At 39.7% G+C, this 16,852-nt stretch overlaps 1 protein-coding gene across 4 annotated transcripts in view; it reads left to right on the plus strand.

Moving 5' to 3' along the window:
* The window catches only part of MPP7 (MAGUK p55 scaffold protein 7), a 146,440-nt gene extending 134,638 nt beyond the window's left edge, over positions 1–11,802 (plus strand). For all 4 annotated transcript variants that reach the window (XM_064404911.1, XM_064404861.1, XM_064404957.1 and 1 more), the window contains 5 exons: positions 2,496–2,576; positions 4,393–4,486; positions 5,571–5,679; positions 7,122–7,265; positions 8,645–11,802. In XM_064404911.1, the coding sequence (XP_064260981.1) occupies positions 2,496–2,576; positions 4,393–4,486; positions 5,571–5,679; positions 7,122–7,265; positions 8,645–8,824 (608 nt within the window). In that variant the 3' untranslated portion in view covers positions 8,825–11,802. The remainder of the gene's footprint in view (positions 1–2,495; positions 2,577–4,392; positions 4,487–5,570; positions 5,680–7,121; positions 7,266–8,644) is intronic.
* The last annotated feature ends 5,050 nt before the right edge of the window (positions 11,803–16,852 follow it).

Genomic DNA, 16,852 nt, shown 5'->3' on the forward strand with positions numbered 1-16,852 from the left:
AGTCTGTCAGCATAACTGTAAATATTGCTGCCTGGGTTGATTTATAGTAAACCAAAACTACACTACAGACATGGTTCCGGCATGCTTTATATTTGACTATAACAATCAGGATTATCCTTTTAAATCCTGACACTTTATTATCTTTTTGAGTTCAGATTGTGTTCAGAGTCATAAGTATTAGAAACTGGCATCTTTCTGTGCTGCATGAAAATGAAAAGAATAGAAGGGAACTGTATATTAACTTGGGAGAGATAGTATAAAAATCCACATAATGGATGGATTTGCTGAGCTGAAATCAGCCTTCAGTGTCCATATGCTACAGTTATGAGCACTCTGTGAAGACAGCACTGAAAATAAGACTCTACACCTTTCAGTAGTTCAATTTAAAGATGATTTTAAAATGTTAATCTGGAAGGGGAGACAGTAGTAGTGAAGTTGTGATCTGGAAACAGAGTTAAGCTAAGTTTCCAAAGCATGTGTCACAGGAAGTGAAGCCTGGACTATTTATATATAAATAGAGCTAAAAGCATACTGTTGATTTGACAGCATGTAGACTAAGGAAATAATATTTGTTTGGATTTGATGGAAAAAATTTTTTGCTTAAAAGTAATAGAGTGATTTTTAAAAACTGAATTCCATTTGGTTTGGTTTACTTTGCTAGGATATATTAGAGTTTTAATTACTTTTCCTATAAAAGTCCATATTTGCCTTAAAGAGCTAAACTATTATAAAAAGGAAAAAAATTATAACAAAAGTAATGCCATTATCTACATAACACATTGCTGTCCTCTGCAGACATGCACCAGTAGAGGCTGCTGTACACCATATTAAATAAACATTTGTATATACTGATAGATTAATTTACAGGAAGGTCAGAGATAAAACTTGAAATCTAGTTGTGTGTTTAACTGATGTGAACACACAGAAACTTTAAATCTAGAAACTCTGAGATTTTACAGCAGAACCATAGTCTGGGGGTAGCAGCAAAGTAGCAAGCACTTGCTTTTCATCATTATGTGTTTCAACTCCAGACAGGGTGTATGGTCATTGTTACAGATAGGAACCTGAAGGTACTGAAGCATCAGTCTGTTTTTGTACTCTGACTAGTAAGAAGTGGTTGCAACACTATTTCATGGGAATGTTTATTAAGTTTTGAACATTTTTACAAGGTTTAAAATGTGTTTGTTAAGAAGCACTCCACACATACATGTGTCCCTTTTACTAAATGTTCAAGAATTTTCCTTAAAACCACAGGTATTATCCTTGTATTATTTAGGATATAGCTCCAATGACTCATTCTCCTTTGCCTTCTGCTGCTGTCCTGGCTCTGTAGAAATGAAGGCTCTCCACTGTCAGAAATGTAAGAACATGCAGAGCTGAGCTCCCTTCACACACAGCTCCATGGCCCTGTCACCACAGTGGCAGGCAGGCTGGAGCCCTGCATGAAGGGCTCCTGGGGACAAGCAGCGAGTGCCTGTGGAGCCTTTGAGACCTCACAGGACAGAGTGCCCTCACAGAGACCTAAGGCACCACTGGCAAACAGCTAAGAATTGGGGACAACTCGAAAGCCAAGAGGAACATCTTGCTCTGTTGCTTCTAGTACAGCACTACTCAAGTGGAGGTGGAGGAGACGGGTCAAAAAAATTCCATGCAGTCTTTGTTTTTTCCTGCCATCCTCCTTCCAAGAGTGGTCTCTCTTTGGCAGTCGCATGAAGAAGGAAACATTTGCTTTGGACCTGTTCAGACAGAAGGCAGGAGACAAGCACAGTTTAAAAGAAAATCAACAACAAAGAAAGAAACCCAAACATCCCAAATGGGTTGTGACCTGGCAAGTACTGCCCTTCCTTCCCCTCTCCATGCAATGCCACCCTCACGCAGTCGAAAGGTGGATGGTGACAGCTACAGGCAGCCAGGAGCTGGGCAGTGTTCCTGCCTGCAGCAGGGGCTGGAAGGAGCAGTGCTCCCAGGGCATGGGAAGGTGGAAGCAATTGTCCCCAGGGGCATCTGGTGCAGACAGGGGATGCAGCAGCAGGAGGGAGTGAGGCCATGCTGACACACAGAGTGCAGAGAGTTTGGGGGCACTTTGCACGTGCCAGCTGGGGTCCTCTAATCTGAAACTTGGGGGTATTCTGGCAAAATAAACAGCCAAACCAGGTTTTGTTCAGGAAAGCTGCAGGGGTTTGTAGTAGGGCTGAGATGGAGGTGGGTGCACACTGAGGGTAGCTGCTGCAGAAAAGAAAGCCAGCTTTGCTGGCAATTTATTTTCACTGATATTTCCTCGATAATAAAGTCTGAACAGAGTAACTGCCAACTGCATCCCCTGAAATTTGTCAGCTCTGTATATGCTAGGAGAGGCTGGAACCATGGGCGTTTCCAAATCACTGACTAAAAGGCAGTAATATCACAGCTATAGGCTATGTAGTCTTACCTTGGAGCATACTTGCACCTGAAGAGACAACTGGCTCTTGGGAAACGGGACAATTTTTTTCTTTCAGGTCCTGTAGGGGTTGGGCTGAATGAACTTAAACGGAAATTGCTAATCAGTGATACCCAGCACTACGGGGTGACAGTGCCACGTAAGTAAAAATGCACTCCTATTCTCTAATGATATACTTGCATTATTAGCCTTTATTATTGTATTACCTTTAAGGTACTTCCAAATTTGGGTCTCTAAATGCATGCTTGGCATCCAAATTGCTTTTCTTATTTTTAAAAGTGCTACTGCAGTTCTGTATTAAATAGCATTGATTAAACTGATGGAGCTTTTTGGCTCAGAGGCATTGCAGTACACTTTCAGTACAAGTTTGGCATGATTGATGTCAGTGAGGTTTAGTAAATGAAACTCAGCTGAAGAACACCCTGGATTTGGCTGTAAAGCACTGAAATGTACTCTGTTACCAATGCTTGCATTCAGCAAACTGGCCTTTATCTGTTAGGCTGAAAAATGAAGATTGATGATAAACAGTTTAATCCAGTGAATAAATTAATTAAATCCATTTGATTAGCTTTAGAAGAGTTGATTTGCGGATATTTTTTTCCTCTATCCCATCTGACCAAGTAGTGTGATTTTTGTAAAATTGAGTAACATTGTATTTTATCAACTTCTACAATTCTTTACTGGGTTTTATTTAATATGGAGAACTCAACAATTTTGGACTTTGATTTCTTGGTTTGCTTTCTACTTGTACCTTCTATAGGGATCCTTCAAAAATATGGCTCCAACATTCCAAATTTGGGAGATTCTCTCTCAGGTTTTCTGCAAGTGCAGATACTCTGTGAAGTCTATATGTATGAACGAATTTGCTAAGTAGAAAAATTATTGCATTTAGTTTGGCAAGTAATTTCTTTTGTATATAATTGCTTCAACTGGGTATTGAAAGCAACAATAACAAAAAAGCTAGATTTTCCCAAAATATTTAACACATTGAAGTATATGCAATCATTTGCCCAAAAATATTTCTCTAAAAGTTGACAGTATTCATCAAGCTGCCTTCTCTCTTTTCTCTTCCAAATTTGTGGTTATAAGTTAAAACAAACATGTAAAGGAATCCCTCTCCCTGAAATTCAGTAAGTCAGGACTTGGAGAGAGAGCGGGGTTCCTGTCTTGGAAATGTTCCTCATTGTGTCAGCCTAAGAAAAGGAGTGACAGATCAAATGGCATTTAATCTGTATTGCTGCAAGCAGGTTTTGTATGTCCATATATGATGAAGAATGCATGATGCTGTAGTATTCAGCTTGTTTGAAATAGGATGTTTTAATGGGTTCATTAATCATAAGTGACAACCCCACAAATATTATAAGCAAAGCCCTTATACCTACTTGGGGGAAAATAAGAAGTGCAAATAATACAAGGCTACTGAAAGAAAATGGAATTCTATTTTGATCACAGGATAAAGAAAAGCACTAAAACATAAAGTTCACACCCTATTTTTTATTACCCTGCTTGACATACCATAGCTACAAGAGTTGTTAATGAACATAACATTTTATAAATCGGGATAGTGTGCTTTGTTTCCCTTTATGGTCTCATATGCTAATAAGTTTAACAAGAGGCAAGGCTGGGGTAATTGTTATGGACTGCTGTTGCTTTTATTATTCATCTGTCCTCGTTTTATTGGATTTTTCCACTAGTTAATAAAAAATGATAATCTGATACTTGTGCAATAGGTTTTTCCCTGATTTTCCTGCATGCATTTAAAACTCAATCTTGTCATGTGCTTGTGTGCTGCCTACCAGATCCAGAGCAGCCTTATGTGCTTCAGAAGTGAGGGAAGTGCTATGCTTAGTATTGCACAAAGAATCTGTGCTTTTCAGCTTTTCCTGAACTGGTTTCCATTATATTGTTTTGTGCATATTTTCCTTTTTTTTTTTTTTTATATGATGAAACTGCAGACACTACCCGTCCAAGGAGAAGCCAAGAAAGTGATGGTGTCGAATACATTTTCATTTCCAAGCACTTGTTTGAGACAGATGTACAGAATAACAAGTATGTTGAAGAGATTTTTAACTAGAACTGCAGTTAAAACAATGGTTTATTACAAAATGGGGCTGGTTGTTATTTTAGATAATAAGTCAAAGTGGATATAAGTTGCAGTGATTTGAAGATATGTTAAAATTACGTGTTGTTATATAAGCAGCTGGGGAAAAATACGGAGTAAAAAAATCAGTATGTGCAAACACAAGAGTTTCTAAGCTTACAAGTAGTTTCAGTACCTCAGCTCCTCAAGGAGACACTGAAATTATAGGTGCTTGGGATGGGGGAGCATTCTTTTAATAGAGCATCTTCTGTCATAGCAGTAAAGCACTGCAGCTCTAGGGAAGGGGGGATGTGGAAGTGCTGCAGACGTGCCTGAGTCAATGTTTGCATAGTTCTGCTCTCTTTCAGGCCAGGCACTTCCTCTGCTTTTGAATTTAGAGATCTACAGTGAAGCCCCTGCCTGTACACCCTCCAGAAAGTAAACTAAAATGAAGAGACAATGGTAGCATCGTGCTCCCCAGCAGCCTGTAAAATTCTGTAGCTTGAAATTCTGCCCCAGTTTCAGAGGGCAAAAGTGTATTAGACACAAAGCTGTGGGTTTTATTGAAACTTCAAACTGTGCTTTGCTTTTCTGGCAAATAGTGCTTGTACTTTTATAGCAAATAACCAGCCGCCTTGGTTCCACCAGCACCGTCATCACTCCTCCTCTTCTGAGACAGAGAATTTGGGTATTCTGTAGTGTGCAATGAAATTTCAGTAGTTTCTATTGTTTAGCTTATCCACTGTTTTATTGCATTGCATTAGTTCAGAAAAAGAGGTGATGGAAAACATTAGTGGGCTGTTGGACTGCAGTGCTTTTTTCTCTTTAACTGTAATACAAGCAGGTGTTACTGATTTGAAAGCAGTAAAGTAGAAGATTTCTTAAAATTGACATGCTGAAGTACTTGACAGCATTTCCTTTATAAAACACGGTAGAACTCTCATGTAAAGTAAAATATTTTTGCTTCTGAATTAAATCTTATAAAGCAAACTGGTAAGCTTTTTTTCTGGAGAAAATGGAAATTATTTCAGTTGTTTTCACCTTCTGCCACAGGTTTATCGAGTATGGCGAGTATAAGAACAACTACTATGGTACAAGTTTAGACTCTGTTCGATCAGTTCTAGCTAAAAACAAAGTTTGTCTGTTGGATGTGCAACCTCATGTAAGTAAGCATGTCTTTTGAACTCTTGTACTTCCCCAGATTACATACTGGAATTCTGGTAAAAAAATATTTCTCGAAAGGTGTACTTTATCCCACACTGAATGACTGTTCAGTGGGTTTTCTTGCTACGTTTATCTAAGCAAGGTTCTCTGGAAAGAGATAAATATACAGCAAGTAAATAAAGGAATTGGAAGCCTGCAGCATAATACTAAAGATTTAATTACAGAATGCTCCTTTATTTCCATTTATCTTTCTGTTCGTTTGGGCAAGAGATTGTCTCTGAAACTTTAATTTCAGAATAGTTTTGAGTTATCACCAAGTCCAGCAACTCTCTCTCACATGTTTCACTAGACTGTTCATGCCAAAGGTTTCCATGCAGGATGGACATGAGTCAAGGAATGCACTAAATGTGATGTTGGCTGGATAATTGTTAAGAATATTCCTCTCTAAACTATTTTTTCTTGCATTGACCTTGTCTTTCAACCCTGCTGAACAGCTCCACTGGGAATTTTTTTGCTCCTAATAACCATAGTGCTTCTAGGAGCTGGACTAGTTTGTTTAAATCCAGCCAAAGCATCTCTTCTCCAAGGGTGGCCAGTGTATGGCTTCTGAGCCCTGGCAGCTTGTGCACAGCTCCCAGGGCAGTTTTGGATGTGGGGCTGTGCCCTGGGAGCAGCGCAGGGGCTGCCCTGGCAGAGGAGTAGCCAGGGAAGCCACAGCCCATGCCAGGGGAGGAGGGGAGCTGACGAGTCCATTGCCTGTCCCACACAGCCTGTGCTCCTGCAAAGCACTGAATTCTCTTGGGCACCCAAGCTTGTGAACCATTCTGGGGTCCCACTCTCCAGCATGGGGTTACCCTGTGGACTGTGGCAGTGTGGAGAGGACAGAAAACTTCTGACCATCCACCCTCTGCTGCAGCTGAATCGTAGACCTGCCTCTAACACCACACAGAACTCACTCAGGAAAAATGAGCAGCAGGGAGTTGTGTGGTGGGCACACAGTACTGAAGAGAAAAATCATTGGCCTTTTGTGAACAAGTGTCACAGACACCTCTTTCTGCTAATGTTCATGGGTACAGAAAGGGTTATTCTTGCTAAAACGGGTTGAACTTTTCCTCCTCCCCTGAATACCTGCTGTTCCCCTCCATCCTCTCGCTGCCAGTGGCACCGGTGTGCACGACTCAGACTTTGCCAGACTTCATGGGGCTTACCAGCAGCCATCAATCAAGACCAATGCTCACCCTTAGAGAAAGTTCTCTTACCATTCTGAAGATTCTCCCTAGATGAATCAGTGCTGGTCAGCAGAGCAGGATGGCAGAAAATGAAAAATACCTGCCTAGAAATGCTTTATGTGTTTATTATGGTCAGTGGGGAGTTTCTTTTATTGCAGTAAATTCCACTGTGCAAAATAAACTAATTAATTAAAATCTTTCCTCTTCCCAGACAGTGAAACACTTGCGGACATATGAGTTTAAACCATTTGTTATATTTATAAAACCTCCATCACTTGACCGTTTGAGAGAAACTAGAAAAAATGCCAAGATTATTTCAAGTAAAGATGATAAGGGAACTGCAAAACCCTTTACTGTAAGTATGATTAGACATGGTAAATCAGGAGAACCTGTCAAGAGTTTTCTTGTAGCAGTTTACTTGAAAATAAAGGTGATCTCTGGTTCTTATTGACAGCACTTGTCAGGGATTACATGAGTATCTTGCTGTTTCTCAACCACTCTCACATTGCACATTTACTGTGATGTTTTCATTGTTTGATATGCTCATGGGTTTCCATGCTCCTCTGACTTTATGTCATGAAAGAACCCCCAGAGTGCAAGCATATCTCTATAAGAGATGATGCTGTGGATCTCCTTTAAAAAAATTGCAGCTGGGCTTAGATGTTTCTATTGAAATATGAGAATTTATTTGTTTTATCAACTGTATTAAGGGGTCTAAATGTAGAGGAAAATGCAAATATAAAAAAAATAATTGAAAAAGTATACGGTACTTTAATAAAAAGCCCACATTTGTGGATCAGAGAAATAGAGGGTTTTTTAAATGTTGTAGAAAAATTGAACATTGTAAGAAAGAAGAAGTGGTATCTAAGCAAGTAACAAATGCTGGTTTTTGTGAATAGTCAGAAAAAAAATAACATTACCCAATATTAACTTACTTGCTTCCTTGTAATATATTTTATAATATTTTAATTGAATCCACAGCAAAGTTGATTATCATTAGATTGTTTATCTGTATTTACAGTGTGTATTGTTTTTCCTCATTCAGGTGTTAAGATTTTTTTGGTTTTGTTTCAAAGTGAGCCACAGATATAGTCACAGACTGTATCCGTGTAGAACGTGCATTTGGAATAGTTTGGAAATTACATTCTGTAAGAAAATGTTGGTTTGTGGTATATAAAAAGTAAGAGGAGTTTGTTCTTAAGAGCAACCTTCAGGCCATTGTTTAGTAAGGACAGGTTTCATCTCTCAAAGTAATTTAAACAAATTACTAAGATTTGTTCCCTCCCCAAACACAAAATCCACTAAGCCAGATCGAACAAGGCATAGAATGATTACTCCTACCAAGCTCTTAAAAGGACTGTGCTGTAAGTGCTAATAGCAAACTGAGATTAAATAATGAAACTTTAAATGTATCATCAAAGTAAACAGCTAGAAACATTTTCCACTGATGCTGCTGAAAGAAAATGTCTCCATAATTACTGTGCAGTGACTAATTGTGTCACTACAAAGGGAGAGATGAAAGAATTGCCTGTTGAGCTGAGTCAACTCATCAGAATACTCTCTGAGATCACTTGTAATGGTAATCTCTATTTTTTTTTTTTAATTAGAGGTACAGTTTCCATCTTCTGATGAGATAAGAAGTAAGCAATTAGACCATGTTTAATACAGAAAGAGTTTATGCAGGGCTGCTATGGACTGGCTGTGCACTGATCTTTATTGCACTGCTCTTACCAGGAAGAAGATTTTCATGAAATGATTAAATCTGCCCACGTGATGGAGAGCCAGTATGGCCACCTTTTTGACAAGGTGATAGTCAACGATGACCTCGCTACAGCTTACAGTGAGCTTAAAACAACGTTTGACAGGTTGGAGACTGAGACCTTCTGGGTTCCTGTCAGCTGGCTGCACTCATAGTAACGTTTTAAATAGACAAAACCTCTGCTGTTGTATCAGCATCTAAACCTTGGGCAGGGTTAGGCTTTTACTCGATGGCCACTTTCTTGGGAGGAGGGATTTCAGCTCTTCTGAGCAGCAGGTTTACTCTTCATGCACTTGGAACTGGTCTTGTTTTTCTGTGTCTTCAATTCTGCTGCCCACGGTTTGGGGTAGAACAGTCAGATTAAACCAGAGATTTACTGTGCTCCATAAAGTGAGCTAATACTAGTGTAGCAAAACTGCCAAACACCTCTTTATCATCATCTGTGTGTTTCCAAGGTGAGTGTTTTTAACACAGAGTTTGCAGAAGATACAAATTGATGCTGGAGACCAGCACTTCAGTGGTCTTAAGCATAACTGTTCCTATAAAAGAGCACATCAGCACTTGGAAGTTATTGCCCTTTCAGTGCTTGGGAGAACTGAAACAGGCAAAAGAGACCAACATTTTTATGAGGAAGACACCGTAGTTTTAATTATGTATCAATGTGTTTTTACTTTTCTAGATGTGAACCTTGTCTTACATGTACAGACTGATTTAAATATTCTTTTGCAATTAACATAATCATGGAAAGAAAGATGTATTCAGTGGCTTAATAGTGAAACACTCAGCTGTGAGTATGCATGGATTGAAAATATTTTCAGGCATGCTCTGTGGCAAAACAAAGAAAAGTCATGGGAATAATTATTTAAATAGGAAAAAAATGTGGGTTAGTGTATATATAACTTCAAAGTCTTTGGGATTAAACTTCTGTAAAATCAGTGGCAAAGTGATGTGAATAGCGACAAAGTAGAGAATAATTTTTCCCGTTTCAAATTGATTTAAATATTTTTGGCACACTTTAGAACAATTTTCCCATCAGAAATTTTCAAACAATGAGGAAACCTTGGACATCTGAGAAGCAGTTGAAAGAGATTAATTCTTTTTATTGTTGAGTATGTACTGATACTTTTTAGCATTGTAACATGTATTTTGTCTCCACTCAAAAATAAATTAATGTTGTAGAGTTCACTGTAAAAAACATTCTTGTCACTGGAAACAAGGTAGTTGGAAACCCCACTTTAAGATTTGATGTGTCAGTGTTAAGCAAATGTATATTAGAGGATGTATTTTTAATATAGATAATTTGGTATTTTTCTTTACTTACTACTGATATGCAGGAAATGAGTACAAATGTAAAGACCAAGTAACACCTGTGTGTTGTGTTGTGAATATGTCTTGTAAGTACAGAATGTGTATAGGAACTCGCTGACTTCAGATCATCCCATCTGTGGCATTCAAACAGGAAACCATTATTTCATGTTAATCTGTAAAGAGAATATAGCTCTCTTGTTTAAAGAAAAAAGAATTTAGTGAAACTTTATATATTTATGAAAGGGTTGAAAAGGGATGTTAAGTTTTTAAATTTCTTGTCAATGTGATCATTTATTAAAGAGATTACTAGTCTGTAATTTGAAACAGTCTCTGTAAATGGAGCTCAACATTCCATGTAAATATTTTATTTCAGTTCATATGCTGATAAAGCCATGAGGTTTTGCAGTTTTATTCTAAATGTGTATTTAATGTGTGGGCCATTGCATTTGGCTTAGAGTCTTATAAAACAAATGAAATGCAAGAAACAACAGCAAAATCCCTGGGAGTCTGGAAAAGTTTATGCAAGAGTTACAGATCTTCTGAGTCCCAGTATGGATACATGCTCTGCTTGAACTGCTCTACTGTAACTTCTGTCAAATTTCACCATTTTCCTGGTGGACCTAAACTTTTTTGTAACATAAATAGGAATTTGTTGATTAAATTAATTGCATAGAGATTATCTGAGTTGAGAAAACATTTTCTATTTTTTTTTAAATCACTGAAAATCAAACTATTTTTCAGGGGATATGGAATTCAGTGGGTCAGTTTGCCTTTGCCTGTGAGATGCCAAGTGCCTTCACCATCTCTTGAAATGGAGAGGACCCTTGGCATCTCTCAGGATGTGGCCATTTCCAACAGGAGGGGCTTTAGTCCTCACTAAATCCCTATTAGTATTATTTCTAACTTGGGCTGTCTTGGAACATTGGGGTACAGTCACGCTTGTATAAGGGACCTGCTTTTCTCTTTGTGAAGTAGATGCTAGAATAATCCTCAAACTCCCTGGCAGGGACGGTTCTGGCTGTCCTGCAGGCTGTTTTTGCTGTCTTTTTGAAATGAATGAATTGCCACTTCTGGCTCGGTGTGGTCTGGAGGATCCTGCGCGGCTCTGCTCTCCTGGGCGGCGCGGGGCTCCGCTGCCCCCCCAGACCCCGACCCCGATCCACGGCACAGCCTGCCAGGAGGCTCCCACAGCCATGGCTGCCTGCCCTGTCTCTGAGCCAGGAGCTCATTCCTGAATGGCAGCACCTGCACAAGGAAAGGAATCTCAAAAACACGGATCCAACAAACAGAATAAAACGTGCGGTCTTTGACGAGTCAGAAACGTTTTTAATTACATCACTAAATTGCTCTTTAAAAATCAACATTATTGCATTATTCAGCTTCAAAAACTAAAAATCAAAGCCCTCCATGAGGCAGGCAGAGATGACAGTAGGTCTAGGCAGAAAAAATGTCTTAGTCAAACAGTTTCAACAGGATAGGAGCCTGCTTATCATGATGGATCCTGAGCTGTGCTGAACTGTTCTGGGATACCAAGGGGAACGGGGGGGTTCATTGTTCCTTTGACTCCTAAGAATTTGGGAACGAAGGCAACGAAACATGTTTCCAATATTCCACATATTCAAGTTGTGCTGTGTGGGGTTTTAGAGAAATGTATGTTTTGACAGTCAAGTCCAGATGTTTTTATTGTGTTTTAGCTGTTTGCTGTAGTCAAACAAAGAGTAGTTTTTTTTAATATTGTACCAAACTCTATACTTGAATTCACCATCAGGTCCTTGGTTGATGTCTTACCTTCTTATGCAAAACAATAAATTATTGATATACCACTGATGGTGGTTTTTTTTCTTTATTGAAAATTGCACCATAACATATCATAGACTCCTAGAATGGTTTGCATGGGAAGGGACCTCAAAGATCATCCTGTTCCAGCACCCCTGGCATTGTTAGGAACACTTTCACTAGACCAGGTTACTCTGAGCCCCATCCAGCTTGGCCTTGAACACTGCCAGAGATGGGGCATCCACAATGTCTCTGGACAACCTCCTTTCTGTGTCTTTCCTCCCTCTACCTAATCTAAACCCACCGTCCTTCAGCTTAAAGCCATTCTCCCTTGTTCTATTGCTACACTGACTTGTAAAAAGTCCCTCTCCAGCTCTCTTGTAGCCCCTCTGGTACTGGAAAGTGCTATAAGGTCTCCTCAGAACCTTCTCTTCTCTAGGATGAACAAAATTACTTTAAAAGGTAAAATGCCTAAATAGTAAGTTATTTCATGGGACTCTATTCCTTTTAATGCTCCAATTATTGTAAATGGAAAAACAAAGCACCCCAGAACAGGGATAACAAGTCTTAATATTTCATTTTCATTGCCAAACTCTTCTTCAGAATTGATGTTTACCCTTTCCTGTAGCCCACCTCATAATAAACCATTTTCTTTCTGAGGGGAAAAGCTTACATCAGTGGATCCAACTGAAATGTCAGCTCGTCTGGGCTTGCAGAGTCTTGGAGTGTTATCCAAGCTGTTGACTCGGAGTGTTTCACCAGACACATAAACTTCTAGACCACGCACAAGTCCCATGGGAAGTTGTGCTCATTTGTAGGACTCAAAGAAAGTAATGCTTGAACTCAGTTACTTTTTGCATTGTATTATAACTTCTCCAGGGAAAAAAAAAAAGTAGCCTAACACATACTAGGACTAGGAAGAAGAAGGTTTTTTAAGAACCTTGTTTGTTTCAGTGCACTATTCTGCATTTCCCACATCTACTTCTGTTCAGGTTTCTACTGCGTGTGGAGAATTTCTTCTTCAGTAAAGCTTGTATTTAGCTTTTGAGAGATTGTTTCAAAGGATGAATAGTTTCTTCAGAGATTTGAAGTTAGACTTGATCTAGTCTATTTTTGCTACTGCTCTCTCTACAGTCATTTCCCCACAGGATTAAGAGTTTTCTGTGTATCAGTGCTTAAAGTCATTTGTACTTGATGTTTGCCCTAGATCCTTCTGCTCTCAGAGTCATTACGTATTTATCATATATTACCATGATTAATGTATGATACCTAGCATTCAACAGAAAAATGTCTGAACACAAATTTAAAGGGAGACTGTAGGTGTATTTGTTGTTTAAGAATTCTAGTGCTAGATAACAGTTAAAGGTTTCAGCAGAAAAACACACAAAAACATTTGGAAACAGTTAAAGTCTGGTCTTAAATTTTGTCTTATGTTAAATGGCAGTACAAATGAGAGAATTTGGAGTTCTAGACAGCTGGAGACTTTCCCCCTCTTGATATCTGTGTCTGAAATACAAGTTGGATATTTGGAAGACTCTATGGAATGATTTTACATCTCTGTAGTAAAATAGTATGGTATTTTCTGTAGCTGAAATCCAACATTTGAACAAAGAGGGTAAATCGTGTGATTGTTGAGACTTAGTTTTGCTTCTGTTTCAGTTGTACACTTACACCTGTTTAAACCAGTTTTTGAGGACTCAGTGGCAGAAGCTGTCAGCTACACATTTCAATCTGTGGAGAACCATATCCTTAGAATTTCCAAGAGGGTTCAAATGGCTCAAACAGTATCTGAAAACTTGTTGATAAGAAATAGAGAAAATTAGGTCACAATTTCTTTTGTAATTAGATCTCTTTTTAGTAGCTCTATTAATATTCAGAACTTGCATATGCTAAAAAAACCCCAATAATTTTAAAGTGAAATTTAGATTTGTGTTTTAACAAAGATATTACAAGCTTTCTATAGGATTATACACAGGCTCATAAAAACTTTGGGTTTGTGTTTTAAAGGGAGACTCTGTGGATATGGCAGAGATGAACTAAGAATGTTACAAATGCAAGTACTACCCTGAAAATGCATCTTTGGTTTCGTAAACCACTGAACAGGAGGTCAGAGACCTGGCTGCAAACGTGCTGCGGTTTCTGTTCCTTCCTTGGTAAATACAAATAAGCACCAGTAAATCTTCACTGGTAAACAAAGCTAAAATTGTCCAAATTATGGAGCTGACATGTGGTATTCAGAATGAGGAGTACTCCAGATCCTGCTGATGTTGGCCAAAATGCTGCTTTACTTTCTTCTAACTTCATTAACTTTTCCAACAAGAGTACAGCAATCACAGCTCTGACTCAAAACTCAAAATTACCAAACTCTGTTTAGTCACTGGCAATTTCATTCTTCGTTTTCCTCTTCTCCCTTGTACAGTTTCAATATAGTAACTCAGTTATATAAGGAGGAGAAAAGGGACAATTAACTGATCTTGAAAAACAGACATCAAAAATTTGATACAAGGACATTTATTACCTCCTTCCCAATGGATACAGGGGTGGTGTGTTCCTGAAACAGAAGTGAAGAGCTAGTGCTTTTCCAGATGGAGAGCACCTGAGCAGTGTTTTGTCCCATGAAAACAGAATTGCTCTGAGAGGTCCCTTTGGCCTGTTTGATGCATGAGAGCAGCGTGTGGTAAAAAAGACCAGGAGCAGTTGTAAATTTTATACAGCCAGTGTGTTGGCTTCAGGGGTTCTTGTTTCAGGCAATGGCCATTGGGGTCAGTTCTGCTTGTTTTCTCTGTGACCTCTGGACATTTCCTGGTGTGTCCTCTCCCTTTTCTGGACTTCCATTACTGGCTTGTTTTCAAGCAGCTGCAGTTCCCTAAAATTGGTCTAGACCTCAGGCAGTGGGAGTAGTCGTGTTTGATGATTGAGGCTGGCATTCATGGTGGGGCAGTTGCCCAGTTGTGAGCATGGGTTGAGACCACTCCACAGAGCTTTGCATGCCCTGTATGGTTCATGCTTCCCCACTTAAGGTACTTTGATGCAGCTTCTGGAGCCCTACTACCAAAACCAGGCACCAAATGAACATGGAACAAAGACATAGTCCCAGGTTCAAAGGAGCTTACTAAAAGAAGTGGGAGAGAGGGCAGAGCAGTGGGAAGGTGCAAGGAGATGCACTGGGCACAGCTCTTCCTACCAGCTGGCACAGAGGCAGCACTGGCCTAAGGGGGCTGTCAGACCTAGGATTCAGCATCTCACAGGAGGATGAGGTGGTTGGCAGGGCTTCACTCGTGCTGGGCAGTGCCCAGGCACAGCTGAGGGCCCACAAAAGCCTGGCTCTGGCAGCCAGCTTGACTGCAGGAGGGAATCAGCTGTGTGTATGAGCTGTGCTCTGCCTCCTTCCTGCAGAGCCAGAACAGCAGGGCTGGTCTTGGCCCATTTCCCTGCCTGGTGCCAGTGGAGGCAGGAATGCTCCAGGTCCCGTGTGCCGTCCTGGCCACTACTGACTGTAAGGCACAAAAGGAGTTCTCTTGTTTGGTTGTGGTTTTTTCATTGTTGTTGTTGAAAACTGGCTTGAAAGCTTTGTTGTTATTGGTGCTATCTGGACAGTATGAAAGAGCAGCCTCTCTTATTGGCCCTGCTGGGTTATTATTCCAGATGTTTTTCTTTACACAGCTGTTAAGCAGGAAGTAGAACCAAAACCAAAGATTGATTTGAACCATTGTTTTGTCAAAAACCAGAACTGAACCTGAATTATTGTCTTCTCTTGACTTCATTGAATTCAGATCATCATTGGCCACAGCTGGATTCAACCCCAGCTCAAACCACACTGAAAAAAGCACAGAGCCTGACCACACTTTTGAGTAGGTGAGATTTTAAAGGCCAAGAGCCTGCATCTTGTCATGAGTGCAGCTGATGTTACCTTCAAGCCAACAGCAGCTTTTACTGAGCATGTGTGCACATGTACATATTGTTATGTATTTATCAAGTGCTTTAGTGTACACCAGTTTATTTTAATGAAAAACGCAGGTTTATGTTCCATAATTGAAAGATTAAGGGCAGGCTAAAGAAAGAAGTCTACGTATAGAATACCAAAATTTTAGCAAATAGATGTATAGTTTTACTCCAGCAGGACTCATACATCTCAGGAAACTCAGAATTTTACATTTCGTATATATTGGTTTGCCCCTATTTTCTGAAAGTCAAAAGAACTTGATTGAAAGCAGACTACAAACTTGTTCACTACAAACCTAGTTAAACACGAAATCTTGTGGGATTAGCTTAATTGTTCCTTAAATAAAAAAGCTACTTTGTACACAGACTACAATTTTATGCTTGCCAGATAAAGAAATGTGAACCTGTCCAGAGACACAGGAATTTGTCTGTGTAGGAGTATCACTGGGCCAACTGTCTTGCCTTTTGTGCGATATTGTGGTGTAAAACATCACTCCACTGGTTTCATTTTACAGAAAATAGTCTCTGTGGTGGTACCCTGTGGGAACTGAAGGATCAGATTCTATTTTCCCTTCAAAAATCCAACTCCATTCATACCCCGCTCCTGACACCGCGCTCCCCGTGAGCGTCGGCCAGAGCGTGGGCTCAGGGGATCTGCAGGGGAGCTGCAGGGAAGCTGCTCCAAGCAAAGCAGGAGGTGCCACTCTTTGCCACAGGAGAGGCTGCCCCAGGTAACACCACGGTGTTTGAAATGAGGGATGCTATCCCTGATAAGATAAAGTAAATGAGGAAAATAGCTTATTATTCCAGTTTTAATTTTCAGAGGATTATGTGACACTTCTGATTATCAGACATTATTACTCTGACTGCAAAGTCTTCTGTTTTCCTTTGGCTTCCCTACTGCCTCCTTGAAAGTGAGGGCTGCTGTAATTAAAGACTTTATTTGTTATATAAATGTAACCATAAAACATGTGGAGTTCCTATCTTCCAGAGCTACCAGACCAAGCAAATAAAGACAAAATTTCTGCAAGTGTTCTCAAGTGACCTATTCTGTTTAATCTCGTTTCCTTTCTTCCTAACCAGTCTTCTCAAAAGCCTCTCCATGTCAGGGGCCAATAGTTTAACAAAGGCAATGTGAAGCAGAAAGGAGAGGCTGG

Source organism: Passer domesticus, chromosome 1 (genome assembly GCF_036417665.1).
Source record: "Passer domesticus isolate bPasDom1 chromosome 1, bPasDom1.hap1, whole genome shotgun sequence".
Taxonomy (NCBI): Eukaryota; Metazoa; Chordata; class Aves; order Passeriformes; family Passeridae; genus Passer; species Passer domesticus.